Genomic DNA, 15447 nt, shown 5'->3' on the forward strand with positions numbered 1-15447 from the left:
CGTAAACCTACAAATGCTCTTTGTGAATTTGTCGATAACTTGTGTAAGAATGCTTTGGTTGTTATAAAGTTGTTCGATCTGTCTAAAATAGTGTTGCTCAATCTGTAACTATGAAAGTGTTGTTGTTCTAAAGTTATTTCCTGTTATTGTTTAAGGTTTTCAATCTTTATTTATTTTTCATTTTTTAAAATTTTTGTTTTTTATTTTCATTTTCAATTTTCGTTTTTTATTAAGAATGATTGATTTTTAATGGATTTTTTTTTATCAATGTTTTCAATCTTCACGTGGCTAACATTCTTTCATTGGATAAATATCCTAGTCTACACGGTGGTATATTAATGAACACTTTATTACAAGAATTGACATAATTGAAGGGATTGAATATAACAAGAGATGTATTATTGGGAATGCTAGAGGTTAGCTTGAATTTGCACAAATCATCTTCAAGATTAATTGTATCAATCGTCCTCTTGGTGGTGGTGGTGATGTGTTGTATCACACACTTACTAGCCATGAACAACAACGGATAATGCATGAAATTAGTTAATTTGGAAATAGAGATCAAATTAAATTTTAAATTTGTTAGATATAACACATAAGTGAGAATAATAAATTCTGAAATGTGTATGATACCAGAATATTTAACAATGAATTAGTTTCCATTGGGGAGACTAACAATGATGGGTAAAATTTGTTTATATTCACTATATGAATCAAGATAAGATGCAATATGCTCAATAACACCCGAGTCAAGAAGCCAAGTATTAGGACATAAGGATATTGAATAGTTACGGATAACCTATTTGCCTAAGATAAGGTAATCATGACTTGACCAATATATGCAACAGCTCGTATTATTTGTTCACTATGATTTATGAATTCAGTTACCATAAGAAACATATCATGAATAACTCTGAATATTTTTTTCTTTTTCTTGTTGAATAATTGTTTATAGTGCAAACAACAAGTAAAATACTTCCTACAACAAAATTGGTTTTAGGAACAATACCAAGTTGATTAATCGGAGCACTTTGTGTGGAGGAAGAAGATCATGTAATGGATGTTTGTTGCACTAAATTCATTAGAGTTTGATTGTTGTGAAGTTAATATCAATTCTGAAATTTTTGCATCCTATCTTTAGTTGCTATTTTTATAATTGTGTTGTTAATGTTAACATAGGGTGCCTTGTACAAATGATGCCCTACTGGATATCCATGTTTCTTGTAGCCTTCCACCTCAGTGTGGACTGTGATTCCACAATAAATGCATACTTTTTTGCTATCAGCATGTGAATCTTCACCATTACTGTGAGAAGTTTGACCCCTTTTCCCTCTATTCGATGATAAATTTTTTAGATAATCTTTTTTCCAACAATGTTCAACTGTATATTCATTCTTTCAACAATAACTACAAAGATTTCTTGAATAAAAAAAGCATTAACCAAGTTGAGATTTTTGTATTAATTGTTCCATTGAATTTTCTTTCTCGTTGAGTATGTAAGAGAACTTTATTAATTAAAGGAAGTCGGTTCATCATTAGTATATTAGACCTTACATTACTATATTGATCATTCAATCATCTCAAGAATTGCATAACTTGGTCTTATATTTTCTTTTGTTTCACAGTTACAAGAGCATCACGTGAACAATGTTTAACACAATTACATATTGGATTTGGTCTACAGGATTCTAATTTATCCCATATCACCCTTAATTTTGCATATATACTATAATAGAGACATCACATTGTTTGACGAAAGCAACTTCTTGCAAAAGTTTTGAGATGCTCAACAGATTCCTTTGTGAATATCTTGATTTCAGGTCTTTTCAAATATCAATAACTTTATCCAACAACAATATACTTTGTCTTATTGAAGGTTATATCAAGTGTATCAATCATCATATCAACATATTTTTAGAATGTTTCCATGCGACATGCAGAGTATGATTAGGTGTTGATTGCAGTAAAGAACCATCAACAAACTCAATCTTATATATTATTCACACGAACTTCATGAGATAAGAAGAGCAGAAATAGAAGAGATTGATTGATTCTCATTTAGATGTACATAATATATATTATGAGGATTGAGCGATTCATCGAATTGGTCAAAGCCATGGAAGAATGGAACAATGCTAGTATTAGGATAAGACAATAAAAGTGCACAACAAAACACTTCAATACCATAAAAAATTTGTGACATGCCATATTAGTAAGAATTTCACTCATATATATAATATTGATTATATAAATTATATATAAGAATCAGTTATCAGATACTAATTGATATAAGACTAATACTAATTAATTTATAATAATATGTATTCTTGTCAAAATCGGAACTCGTGAGACACCTACTTACTCGTCTCCTTTTTTTTTGTCCTCTTTCTCACTCTTTTCTCTCCAAAAAGCCCTCCCTTTCTTCTTCTCTTCCCCTTCCTTTTATCCATTCTTTCTATGCCACTTCATTTACCCCATGTTCTCCACCTGGGCTCCACGTCCTCAAATGTTCTCCTCCAGTCTTAATCGTGCTTTGCCTTTGACTAGTCAGGTCAACGTGGCATGCCTAGTCAGCAAACGGATCCTTATTTCTTGCTTGGGTCGTGGTCGGTATTTTGACCGATTTAACTGGATTGCTCGGATGGGACACAACCCCTCGGCCTCCAGCCGAGCATAGCTAGGTGAAGAGGCTAACATACCTAACATACACATGTTATCTCCGCGCGGCTTGTGTTGATAGGGTTCAACACCCTAAGTCCTCAGAACATTGAACCCCACGCTACATGTGTCGCGCAGGGGTTGGCCTTCCCTTCTTGGCGCTTTCGCTTCCTTGAGAGGACAAGACTCTTATGACAAGACTTTTATCCTGACTTTGACCACTGGATACTATTCAGTATGGGTTACGTGTCATTTTTTTTATGGCTTGATTCGTTCGTTTCGAATTCTGCCAAGGGGATTCTTTAACATTCCACATTTCCACTGCTAACTTACTTCACATTTTCCTCCATTCGCTCCAAACCATAGTTTTCGTTCACTCTCTGTTCCAACGTGGTTTCCCTTGTGATTGCCATTTTAGGTACGTCTCCGTAACTAGTGATACTTACTTTAGCTTTATGTGGTGGTGGCTTTAGTGTTTAGTTGTCTTTTTCGTTGCCCTACACCCTCTGGTTTTGCTAGTGTTCATACCATTTGTATCGCCTGTTTCTGGCTTTTCCTAGTTTGTTCTTTTGCTCTTTTAGACTATGGATTACTCAGCTCTTTATTGGGAAAAAAAGGATTTGCTTAGGGAGACTTCTATTTACACTTCTCGCGAGATGATTAGGAACCTTCGTGAGTCGCATAGCTTGAGTAGAGTTCACAAAAGATTCGTCAAGGTCGTTGCTTTCGAGCCCGACGAACAAGTTTGTAGGGACGACTATTGTGACTCCTCAAGGTCATTTTGTTTTTTCTATGGCATCGTTTTCATTAAATTATACCTGCATTTGCCCCTAACCATCTTCGAAAAAGAAATCCTCATTGAGCTAAACGTTTGCCCGACCCACCTCTTCTCGAAATTCTTGTGTCTATCTCTTGACTTCTTCATAGTCATGTTGTAATGCCAACATTGTTTCTATGATTTGTTGGAGGGTGGGCGTTTCGCCTTCGCCCCTGGCATGCTGGTGGATGTTCTCCATCTTTTGTTACCGTATCACTTTGCAGTCAGTACCTCATAGCTGGCAGGATCGGTTTTACCAAACCATGGTGGGTGCCAAAATGTTCTGACCAAGTTCGGAATTTCAAACTCGCCAAACACCTACTTACTTGTCTCCTTTTTCTGTCCTCTTTTTCACTCTCTTCTCTCCAGAAAGCCCTCCCTTTCTCCTTCTCTTCCCCTTCCTTTTATCCTTTCTTTCTACGCCACTTCGTTTACCCCACGTTCTCCACCCAAGCTCCACGTCCTTAAATGTTTTCCTCGAATCTCTTCGTGTCTCCTCTAGTCTTAATCGTGCTTTGTCTTTGACTAGTCAAGCCAACGTGGCCTGCCTAGTCAGCAAAAAAAATCCTTATTTCTCACTTAATTCATAGTCGGTATTTTGACTGATTTAACTGGAATGCTTGGATGAACCAATATCATTTTAACTAATAATAAAGATAAGGCTAATAACATTTAAAATTCAAACTCCACTGATTAATTGGAATAGTTTGACTGTAATTTATGTATTCACTTCATATATACTTGTGTCTCATATTTTGTAGTAAAAAGAGACTAAAAATGTAATTTATCTTAGAATAAAAAGTGAGGGAGATGAGGAGCAGAGTTATATGTATTAATGAGAGGGATATGATGGATGATAGCAGAGAAAGTGATGAAGAAGTTGATGTCTCCAACCAGACAACGTGACTCATATGAACACCTTCGTAGACACGGAAACAACTTCTTTAGTTCTAACCAAAATATATATAAGAACAAACACCTTCATTATGCTTCAATCATCAATCATGGACTTATACCTAACTCGGTATATATAACAAGCTAACTCAACAACAAGTCTCATCTGCACTTCCTTCTTTATGTCATAATACTTTTATTATTATTATTATCTAATATCATATCTTATAAGATAAACACTGTGATTTAGATACACACATTTATAAATAATTTGGTATATCAAACAGAAAGTGAACCCTAAAACGGTATAGGTTGAGATCACAATTAAAAATAAGAATATTTTATTTTAGTTAAATTTAAAGTCAACTTCTTAAACGACTATCGTAAAAAAAATAACAATTAATTATTTAAGAATAATTACTTTCTTTTTCATTGCTGCGGCTTATGCACATTGAACGAAAATATTTGAATGGAAACCATTTTTATAGTGACAGAAGAAGTAGCTTTTCAGATTTCTCTAGATTGATTATATATGCCTTGCTGCCTAACCCATCACACCCTTCTAAATCAAAAACTTAGTTACAATTTCATTAAGTAATCAAGTGCTATAATTATTATAAATATAGACTTATCTGTGAGAGGTAAAGGAAAATTTAATTAGCAAGCATCAGTTAAGATTTCAACTTTACAATAATCATTGATTTGATATAATTAAATTTAATTAACCTAATTGCACTTGGCAAGAATTAAACTTCTCGCATTAATACTATTTATTACATTATTTTAATATTAATTTTGATAATGTTGATATGAAATACTAGCATGCTATTAATTTTGAAATCTATGGACTGGGGTGGCGGGATAAAAAAACATGTGACATTATCGGTTTTTCATGTTTAATTTTTAAATTAATTTTATATGTATGTTTTACAAGAACATATAAACCAATATAATATATATCAATAAAAATAATTAAATGTTTAAATACAAAAGTTACCATTTAATAATAGCTAATTCGCGTATTGCAAAGAATTTTAAAAGAGACATTATATTTAAACCATATAGGTTTCGGTTTATACTAGAAAATGAATAATTTGAATTAGTATATGTCCGAAAAATAGAAAAAAAAACATATAAAAACCGTAAAAAAAATAGAGACAATTTAACCAATTTATAAAATAGTGTAATGGCTTTGAATTGTGTTACCATTTATAGAGGTCCCATATTGGTTTCACTCTTGATTATTTGTGGCCAAAATATTGATGAATTTAGATAGAGCTATTTTTATAATAGCTCAAAATGAGTTTAATTTTACATTAATTAAAAATAAAAAAAAGTTGAATAATATATAAGAAAAAATAACCACATGTTATTATTTTATACTTTTTTTTAGAGTTTTAGAGTTAAAGATGATGTGATACTCTTTTATATATAGTATGTTTATAGTTAATTGACGTCAAATCTTTCTAAAGAGAGTAAATGGAGATAAAAAAAATTTGGAGAAATTTTTTATGGAAAAAATGCAAGCGAATCACATAGTCACGAATCAACTGCAAAAGGTAAACAACACAAGATTTAAAGTGGTTTGATCGTCAATGGGCAACTAATTAGGTTTTCATTCTATTTGTTACAATTTTATTACAAACACAAATATCTCTTAAATAGAGATTATAGAGGGAACACAATAATTAAACTCACTCACTAAATCATGGTATCTAATCAGTTCAAGACATCTGGTTTCACATACAACACTATCCTAAATACTAATATATGTGTTATTGAACTCTAGTTTTGATGCTAAACATAAGATGAAAAGAAAGGAAATAAATGTGTAGTGGTATTTTGTCTTGAATGCGTTAAAGATTAATATATATTATGTTGGTGAATAATGGACTAGTAGGTTAGTCGCAGTTCAACGTCTAACGGTCTTACTTTGTTAAAAGTAGATTCAGATTAGATATCAAAATCGCTTTTCTGCTTTGTGGTGAAGAGTCATTCAATTTTGAGAGCCTCATTTCTACCACCAAATTTCCAACTTATTAATTATTAGTTGGATCAAGCATTCACTTCTAACACGCCAAAAATTAAGAACAACAAAATTCTCACAATTGTGTTACATAACATTTTCTGTAAATATTTTTAATAAAATAAAACAGTTTTCAGTCAGTTTATATAATTATTCTATGTTAAATTTCTTTTTAAGTAATTTAAACTTACATATAAACTATTTTTAAGTTATGAATCTATAGTTTCCATTTAACATAGTGAAAATTATGATAGCATTGTTAAAACTATGGAACTTTTATTTTTTTAGCCAAATTTTATAATTATTATAAATAAGAGTGTTTTTGATTTATCTGTTCTTGTTTAGGAGATGTTTTAGGGTAATTCCAAAATGTTAGTCGAAATGAAGTATAAAAAAATGTAAAAGTGTGGATATGAAGTAAAAAGAGGCAAAGCATATCTGTGTGTGATGGTGAGATTAAGCATGTCTAGGTTCTACCATGGTTTGACCTTCTTGCCAACATTCCTGGCATCTGTGAAGTGGTTAAAAGGACTAAATAGGAGGACTCATGTCACCTACTTCTAATCCATCCACATCTCAATTAACTACTTTTTTTTTATGTAGCTATCCTATTTTCTGCCACTTCCAGCACTGTAGAGAAACAGCAAACACTTTGATGTTTGAAGGATTTATGGTTCTTGTGGGGGCAGTCATTTTACTGCCATAATTGAAGGAATGGTGGTTGGAAGCGATACAATATCATGTAAAAACATGAAGAAACGATTTTGCCAAATCGTATGTGTGTGTGTGATCACAATAGTAATAAAGAAAATTACTATAAATATTTAAACAAACTTAAGACTTGTACTTTTCACTTTCTGAAATCAAACTTTCACTGTGCAAACAAACAAAGGGTATGTACAAAAATTCAAGATTTGAAAAATCAGGCTCAACGTTCAATTCTAATGTAATATATTTTATTAATCTTTTTTGCATATTTTCCTTCTTATTGTATACTATGTATAATAGAATTCTTATTTTAATCTGACAATTGCATTGTTTCTTCCTTCTATAATGGATACTTCTCTTGGAAACCGCTTGCAAATTAAATCAGAACTTACAACTCCACAGTAGATGAATTAAATAGGTCTGTACACCGTAAAATATTTAATTACCTTAATTGTGAAATATTGTAGAAATAAAAGTATGCAAATGACCTACTTTTGAGTGCTTGTATAACACTTTAATATTTACCCAAAGCATTCAGTACAAGAACTCAACAACAATAAAAAGACAGATTTTTGAAAATGTAGAATATTTATACACGTAGTACAAATCCATCTCTTACATCATCCGAGTCATACTTTTTCTGTAGCAGATGTTCTATTGTTTATTGCCCTAAACCCTTTAGCCATTTGGTTGATAGTTAGTAATGTTCAGAAAAAATACACGATTATAAAACAAACATGTAAGAAAATAAAATTTAGATCAGATCAAACGTTAATTAAGCTCGAATCGAAAATGTGTAAGAGGATCACACAAAGAAACACACCAACAACTTCAGATTACAGCATAGAGGAACAGAGAAGATTTCATAACTACGGGGGAAAAAAGGGGGGGAAACGGCATATATTTAGAAACAATAGTTAGACAAAGATAAACAACTAATAGAGAAATAAATAAAAAAACAAAGAATAGAGACAACTAAGATTGATGATAATCAACAGGAAAAATGATGCAAAACTAATCCTTAAGCACTAACTACAATTTGATATCAGTCAATATATAACATTGTGCATCGAAGTGAATGTTGCAATAGTTTTGTGCAAACAAGTATCCGTTAATCTTGTAGTAGGGCAGCATAGTAAACTTCTAGTAAAATAGTGAGAACACTCGCCAAAATGTTTCAACAAATTTATAATGGAAAACAGTTTAGTACAAACATAAGAAATAAACACTCCATTCCTAACCGATTCAACAATTTAATAGAACCTAAAATTTGTGGCCACTACTGATGAGGAAGGATCAAATCTATCATGACAATATACTCACAAAACTACACACTGTGAATGCAAATATCTAACTAAAAATAAGAAAAAGAATCATTGATTTTATATGGATTTGATGACCCTAAAGACCCTACCCAAAATATGATCGTAATGCAACCAGTGGACTGTCGAAAATTAGCATTTTAGTGTAATTCAAAAGCAGATATCCATACTTTGCCATAACGAACACATTCATCAGCTGAAACTGTTAAATAAATCATTGAACTTTAAAACAATTACTTTTCTTTTCAAATTACATGCAATAAAAGATTTACTCTTCACATCTTCTCTACAAGCAAAAGAACCATTCCAACAGTATTCTTAAACCTTAGAAGCACGTCAAACATGCTCAACTGTTTCCCCTACTTAATATGATACAATTGTAAAGGACATGTAATGTAATTGAATTGCTTTCAATTTGTAAAAAATCACTTGAACTATATAAATTCAGAAGGCGAATTAACATCGGGTTTTACATCACCTAATCCACCTCCATGATGCAAAACCTGAGGAGGCAATGCCCCTAATCCATTACTCAATCCATCAGTTCCAGACCCAAAAAACTGGCAAAGGAGCCTTGCCATGATCCCAAGAACCTGCATTTGATTCTGGCACGCCTCAACATGCATCTGCATCATCTGCTTCTCATGCTCAACCTGCATTGCCACCATCCTCTGCCTCCACTCCATCTCCTCCTCCTCCATCTTCTCCTCCACGCGCTTCCGCCACCGCCGCTCCGCATCCAGCTCCCGCTCTAACCTCATCCTCTTCTCCAGCTCCCCCCTCGCCCACCTCAACTGCCGCTCCTCCAACTCCATCTCCCGTTCCTCCAAACACTCCCGCCGCCGCTCCCGCCGAAATTCCACCTCGCGCCGCTTCCTCTCCCGTTCCGCCTCCACCTTCTCCCGCCGGAACTCCCGCTCCCGCCGCCTCTCCTCGCGCTTCACCACCGCCTCCCTCAGCTCCACAACGGAGCCCAACTTCCTCACCTTCAAAACATCCTCGTCTTCATCACCACAGTCCTCCTCCTCCTCCTCATCATCATCATCATCGGAATCGACCTCAAACCCTAATTTAGCGGTGGTGAGGGGTTTAGGCGATTCCAACAACTGCACGTCGCCGAAGACTTCTTTATACTTGAGAAAATTCTCCCAGTGATTGTTCCCGTCCTTCCAATTGAAGTGGTGAGGCGCGAGGCGAATCTTCTGCTTGACGCCGAGGTACTGGTGGCGCATATTCTGGACCTTGATGGAGACGTCGCGCCAGGACCACTTGAAGGGGAAGGAGGAGGGGTCACGGTGGTGGTGGACGGCGTTGACGTGCTCCGCCACGGGCTTGAATTTCTTCTCGCGCGTTTTGAGCTTGGCCAAGGTCCCCGAACGGAGGAGGTCTGAGTATTTGGACAGTAGGGTTTGCTCCTCCACTTCCGACCACTTCTTCCGCTTCATTGACAGTGGATTCCACTGAGATTCCTTGATCGATTGATTGGTCGATGTAAAATGGATTTCGTTGAACTCAACGCAGAAGCCACCTTGCTTTGCTTCGACCCTCTTCACACTCTTTTCTTTCCCACAAATAAAACCCCTTCAAGACAAGCAGAGTGAATTCAGTGGGTCAACCAACCAAACTATCCTTTCCCTTTTATACTTTACATCTTTTAATTACTATTAAATCCATAATCTACACATTTCCAAATTCTTTTTACGTTTTTTAAATTTCCTTCAAATTTTTAATTTTTTTTTTATATTGAACTTTAGTTTGGACACTTCTTGCATTGAATATGATTACATTGAAATTAAAGGCATGTTCATGAGTTAGAGCACTTGCATTGAAATTTTGTAGGCAAAATGTTCACATATTTTGTTCTATACTTTTGTCATTTTGATTAATCCAAGAATTCAAATAATCATTGGATCTTTAGTATGTGTTTAATTTCACGATAGAATTTAATTTTATTCGTATCAAACGAAATTTTCGTAAATATGATTGTCACATGAAAATGGTTTTGCTACCAAACATATGTTTGACTAAAAGTAATAAAAAACAACGTTTGTGTTTGATTGAACAATGTACGTTGAGTTTTACATCAAACTTGCTTTTAAGATAGAAAAAATGAAACTTGAATCTCTTCACTTAAAACCAGTGTTTGAAAATATGTTGTTGTATGTATGTTAAACCTGAAATTCATGTCTAAAGTGATAAAAGATGCAAAAACTACAATCATTTGCTTCACTTAAAACACGAATCAAATTTAATGTAATATAATTCCAAACTCTCACAAAATCAATTTTATGAAATTAATTTCATTCAATATCATTTCTTTAAAAGGGACACCAAAACTCTCATTTGATTGGTCGGTTAGATGGTTATTGTTAATTTGTTTCTCCTGTATGTGTGTCTAACATGTAAATATTTCGCCTTTGCTTTGTCGGCTCATTCCCAATTTCTGGCACCGAGTAACAAAATCCACAAGTACATCCCCGAAATTGCCATAAGCCTTCAATCAACAACTTTTGACGGTTGATATCTAAACTTAAATACCAATTTCACCTCAAACAGAAATGGAGATGAATGCATAAAATGGTGATGGGTCAATTAACAGATATGCAAAACCTATTATGAAGCCTTTTTATTTTATTATGTTTTTTTAATTGTTGGACAATTGAAGAAAGGGCATTTATTCTTACATCTCATAATTTCTTGGATTTTTTCCTATTCATTTTGGAAGGAACATTTTGGAATCTAGAAGTACATTTAGGAAAGCCTACTTAGAAAATCAATGAGGTGATGAAAATTAAAGCTTTCAAAAGACCAGCATTGTAGGATAGCCAAAAAACAATTAAGGAAATTTATATATCTATCAAATATTAATAATCAAAGGTAATATAGGTAACCACCGCTAGGACGAAAATAATACATTATAAATCTTGGGCTCAATACGTGCTTCGACCACAACTCAATCATATCAATTGTAGCACTGTATTTACAGAAGGAAATGATAGGCAAACCAGGAAACCAAGAAGTCCTCTAACTGAATTTGATGCGCGTGTCATGAAACAAGACCCTCCCGAGCGATACTGGTCACACGAAGTACAGCTTGCGCACTTAGAGGTGAAAGTTTTGACTGACAGAAGCTTTCCCAAGAACTCATCTCTGGATGCTCATTCACACTATGATCGTTGGCAGTGTGATCATTCATTGCGTGCTCATTGACAGTGTGATCATTGATAGTCTGCTCGTTGATAGTGTGCTCCGTGACAGTATGCTCGTTGACAGAGGATACCATGAGATCATTAAATTTCTCATACACATTTTGAAGCTCAAGAAGTAGAGCTCGAGCTGCTTCCCTGGACTCAGGGAGTTGGTCACTCAACTGCGATGCAGCTACTTGGATCAATTTGTCAATCCCATATGTCTTTATGCCTTCTGCACCCTTTTAAATAAAAGTTCAAGGATATAAAACAGCAACTGTTAAGTAATGCTCCGAATCCAAATTGCAAAAATAGGCTGGTCATATATATACCCTTTCTAGTTCACTAAAATCCTTCCAAATTCCAATTAGATAATATACTTAAATACCTAACAGTCATTTGAATCTTTTATAGAACCCCCCACCCACCCCCCTTTGTCCAGTATCTATTGATAACGTAAATTTTATAAAAATAGCAATGAAATATAATTGAGCTTCATATACATATATAACTATCTAACCAAAGAGCCTGAAAATAATTTTGAAAAGAACAATACAAAGAGAGAAACAGACGAACGAATATATATTTTCTTTACAAACAATTTAGTAGGTCAAACAGATTAGAACCAAGCAAGAAACACAATAAATTTACTTAATAATCAGAGAAAACCTTTTATGGCATTACGTACACTGTCAATCAAGATAAGTGCTCCTCATCGGCAAAAAAAAATATCCTACTATTTGGTGAGGCCATGTTTGGCCATATATAAACAAAAAAATATTATTTATTGGCAAGATCATGACAAACCATTCTAAAATCATAAACATGGGAAGGTTTGTTGGATAATTTTGGACAAGCTGAACAAATTTAAGAATTCTACAATATATCCATAATCAAGGCAGACATTTGGAACTTCAAAGTCATTCGTGAGGAATGTTCTTTTCCTGCATCATTACCTAACGTTTTAAGTTTTATTTTTTGAAGATAAAATCACTTTGTGACAAAAGTCATTGATAAGAGCACGTCTAAAATCATAAATGTTTCTCATACCAGCAGTGGGACACTTCGAGAAAAGCAAATAGATGCCTTTGCACGGATACGAGGATTCTTGTTCTTAAGATATGGTTGCAATTTTGGCAATAGAGAAATAGGGGAAATCCATGTAGTCATTGATATCAAGGCTTTTTCAGCTGCCTCACATACAAAGCGTTTGTCCTGTGAAGCCTTGAGAAGAAGTTGTACTAGCTGCATTCACCATATATGTTTCAATAGAACATGTTAATTTGAAATAACACTATCAAGTGTATATTGAAATTCCATTTTGCTTAAATGAGAAAATTTATTAGCTGACTTACCAGAGGATCCAGTGAATCTATTATAAGATCATTATATGCGCTGAAAACGTCAGCAGATGTCATAATCGCAGTTTTACAAACAGCACTTCTAGGATTTTTCAGGGACTTTGCAATAGATGAGATCACATCTCCCCTGTTTACCAGATAGAATATGAATAATTTAATAAATCCAACTAAAATGCATAAAAGAATAATCAATGATATTTTAATTTAAAAACCATATTTTAATAAGAGAAAAAAAAGAGTTTGTTACTTACAGCATATCAAGCATTGCTTCCTTATGAAATAAAGATAACCGCCGTACGTTATTTAGTGTATCACAAACCAGGACCCAATCCTTTGAGTCAAGTCCAGCTAAGAGGGTCTGTAACAAAACCAAATAACTATTTTCACACGATACAAGTGTTGCATTTCTTAGATGAGTCTAATAATCAAAGGTAAATTGCTAAAAAGAAAAATGAAACACCCACATTATTTAAGCATTTAAGCTACACCAGTTTCAATGGTTATCAATATTCAAAACCATGCTAATTCCTTGACTCAATAAGTGGATAAAAAAATACCTTGAGACAAGTATCAATATCTTCTACATCATTCAAGTTCTCAGATTCAATGTATTCTACTTCTGTATTTACAACCTCCGCACCAGAATTAACAGTCACAGTCTGATTTCCATTAACAGCTGGAGAAACCAAGGAGGAAGAAGTCTTTTTCTTTTGCCGTTCTTCAATATTTTCATCAGCACTGTCTACAGAAGGCTTGGTTAAACATGTCTTACCGGAGTCCTCATTCTTCCTTTCAGTTCCAAGAATTGTATTGAGATCTCTAAGAGCTTTCTCTGACATCCCTGTCAGCTTTAGTCTGAGATCAAAAGAAAGAAATCAAATTAAACTCAACAATAAGAGGAGAGGTACTCAAAACACCATTTATTTTCTTAAAACGAGTTCAATGTAAAGAATGAATTTAACACCCAAAAACAAACTCACAAGTCAAGATCTGAAGTTAACGATAAAGGCATAGTCATGAAAATATGATGCACTTCCATAACGCTACCTCCCCACACCCCAAAAGAAAATACTAAATCTATTAGTCCATTGAATTAAAGTGACTCTTTCTCATTCTCAATTTCTGATTCGCGCCTAGTTTTCCATCCATCCCCAAACTTTGGTATTTCAACACTGTTATTCTTCTCGTTCTCAATCTCATTTATCCGATAAAAAGGCAAATAATCGAATTTCTAAAGAAATCCATTCTATCAAATGCCAATTCCAATTTTAGAATTGAACTTCACTTCAAGCACAACAGCCAGATACCAAGCAAATCACCACACGCAACACTCTCCACACAAAAAAATAAAGCACAATTCGAAGCACTAGACGTGATTCGCGAGCGTCAAGACAGATAAACACTGCATACAACACAGATCAAAACATTACCAAAATCATAATACAACGCAGACAAAAGCCATAAACCAACAGATTCAATGCAAAATTGACGGCGCACAGCCAAATCCCCAAAAAAATCTCCAAGAAAAAAGAAAATACAAAACAAAACAGCAAGATCTCGGTATATTCCGCACTACACTCCCCGAATCTCCATTCACAAACACTCGCATTTGAATCCTAAACCCTAACACCATAGCATTCAATTCGAATACAGAAAAACAAACGAGACAGTAATCGCAAATGCGCGCGCGGATCACTTCAATTACAGTAGACAGTCGAGAGAGAGAGAGAAAGATTACCAAATGAAGAGAGAAGAAGAGAGAGAGTGATCGGAGCAAAAATGCAGAGAATGCGATGAGTAGCTGAGAGAGTAGTGAGCGAGTTACGAAGACTCAGTCAACTCAGTGTGAAGAAGACGAAGGGAGAGAGAGAGAGAGAGAGAGAATTAGTATTTTAGTAACCGACGAAGGAACAGAGGTGACAGTAGTCGCACACCCAATACGACGGCGTATAAGGTGAACCGGACCGGGGCCGGCAAAATAGCGGGGCCAATAATAAATATAAATTGCATTTGCATTTGCATGTGAATGTGAATGTGATTGGCAGCGGAATCAGGTGAACCAAATTAATTCCACCTTTTTTTTCTCTTTTTTTAAATTCTTTTCATGAGGATTTAATTATTTACCTCAATCGTTTTTGTTGGAATCACCAATTGTTTATTATTTTTTAAGAATTTTAAATTTTGATTTTGATAGTGTTAATTAAAACGATGGTTCTTTCGAAATTTGAATTTTGGTATATTATCGTTGTTTCTAAAGTTAGGTAGCATGTTTCTCCAGCAATCAATGACGCTCCAACACGAGAAAGGTGTAAGTTTTGTGTTTTGAAATGATGCTTTATCATTTTGGACAAGGTTTAAATGATTAATTAATTCTGTTAAATAAAAATGCATATGCAGAGAAGTGTTAAGTGGACAAAGATTTTTGTGTGAATGTATGTCATCTTAAGGTATTTTTCAAGAATCAATTAATTAT

General features: G+C 34.2%; 1 protein-coding gene across 1 annotated transcript; it reads right to left on the minus strand.

Moving 5' to 3' along the window:
- Window positions 1–11247: 11247 nt before the first annotated feature.
- Window positions 11248–15017, minus strand: LOC137824458 (uncharacterized). Its single transcript, XM_068630107.1, has 6 exons — window positions 14713–15017; window positions 13532–13829; window positions 13226–13332; window positions 12969–13101; window positions 12664–12858; window positions 11248–11855 (listed from the first exon to the last, which is right to left on the minus strand). Exons 2-6 carry the CDS (start codon window positions 13811–13813, stop codon window positions 11472–11474), a joined length of 1101 nt encoding a protein of 366 aa, XP_068486208.1. The 5' UTR covers window positions 13814–13829; window positions 14713–15017; the 3' UTR covers window positions 11248–11471.
- Window positions 15018–15447: the final 430 nt, after the last annotated feature.

This window comes from Phaseolus vulgaris, chromosome 8, assembly GCF_000499845.2.
Source record: "Phaseolus vulgaris cultivar G19833 chromosome 8, P. vulgaris v2.0, whole genome shotgun sequence".
Classification (NCBI taxonomy): domain Eukaryota; kingdom Viridiplantae; phylum Streptophyta; class Magnoliopsida; order Fabales; family Fabaceae; genus Phaseolus; species Phaseolus vulgaris.

Excerpts from the sequence above, each read along its gene's own strand:
- LOC137824458 (XM_068630107.1), bottom strand. The coding sequence starts at position 13,813 with ATGTCAGAGAAAGCTCTTAGAGATCTCAATACAATTCTTGGAACTGAA. Across the intron at positions 13,333-13,531 it reads ATATTGATACTTGTCTCAAG|ACCCTCTTAGCTGGACTTGA; the intron begins GTATTTTTTTAT and ends GTTTTGTTACAG. Across the intron at positions 13,102-13,225 it reads GAAGCAATGCTTGATATGCT|GGGAGATGTGATCTCATCTA; the intron begins GTAAGTAACAAA and ends TCTGGTAAACAG.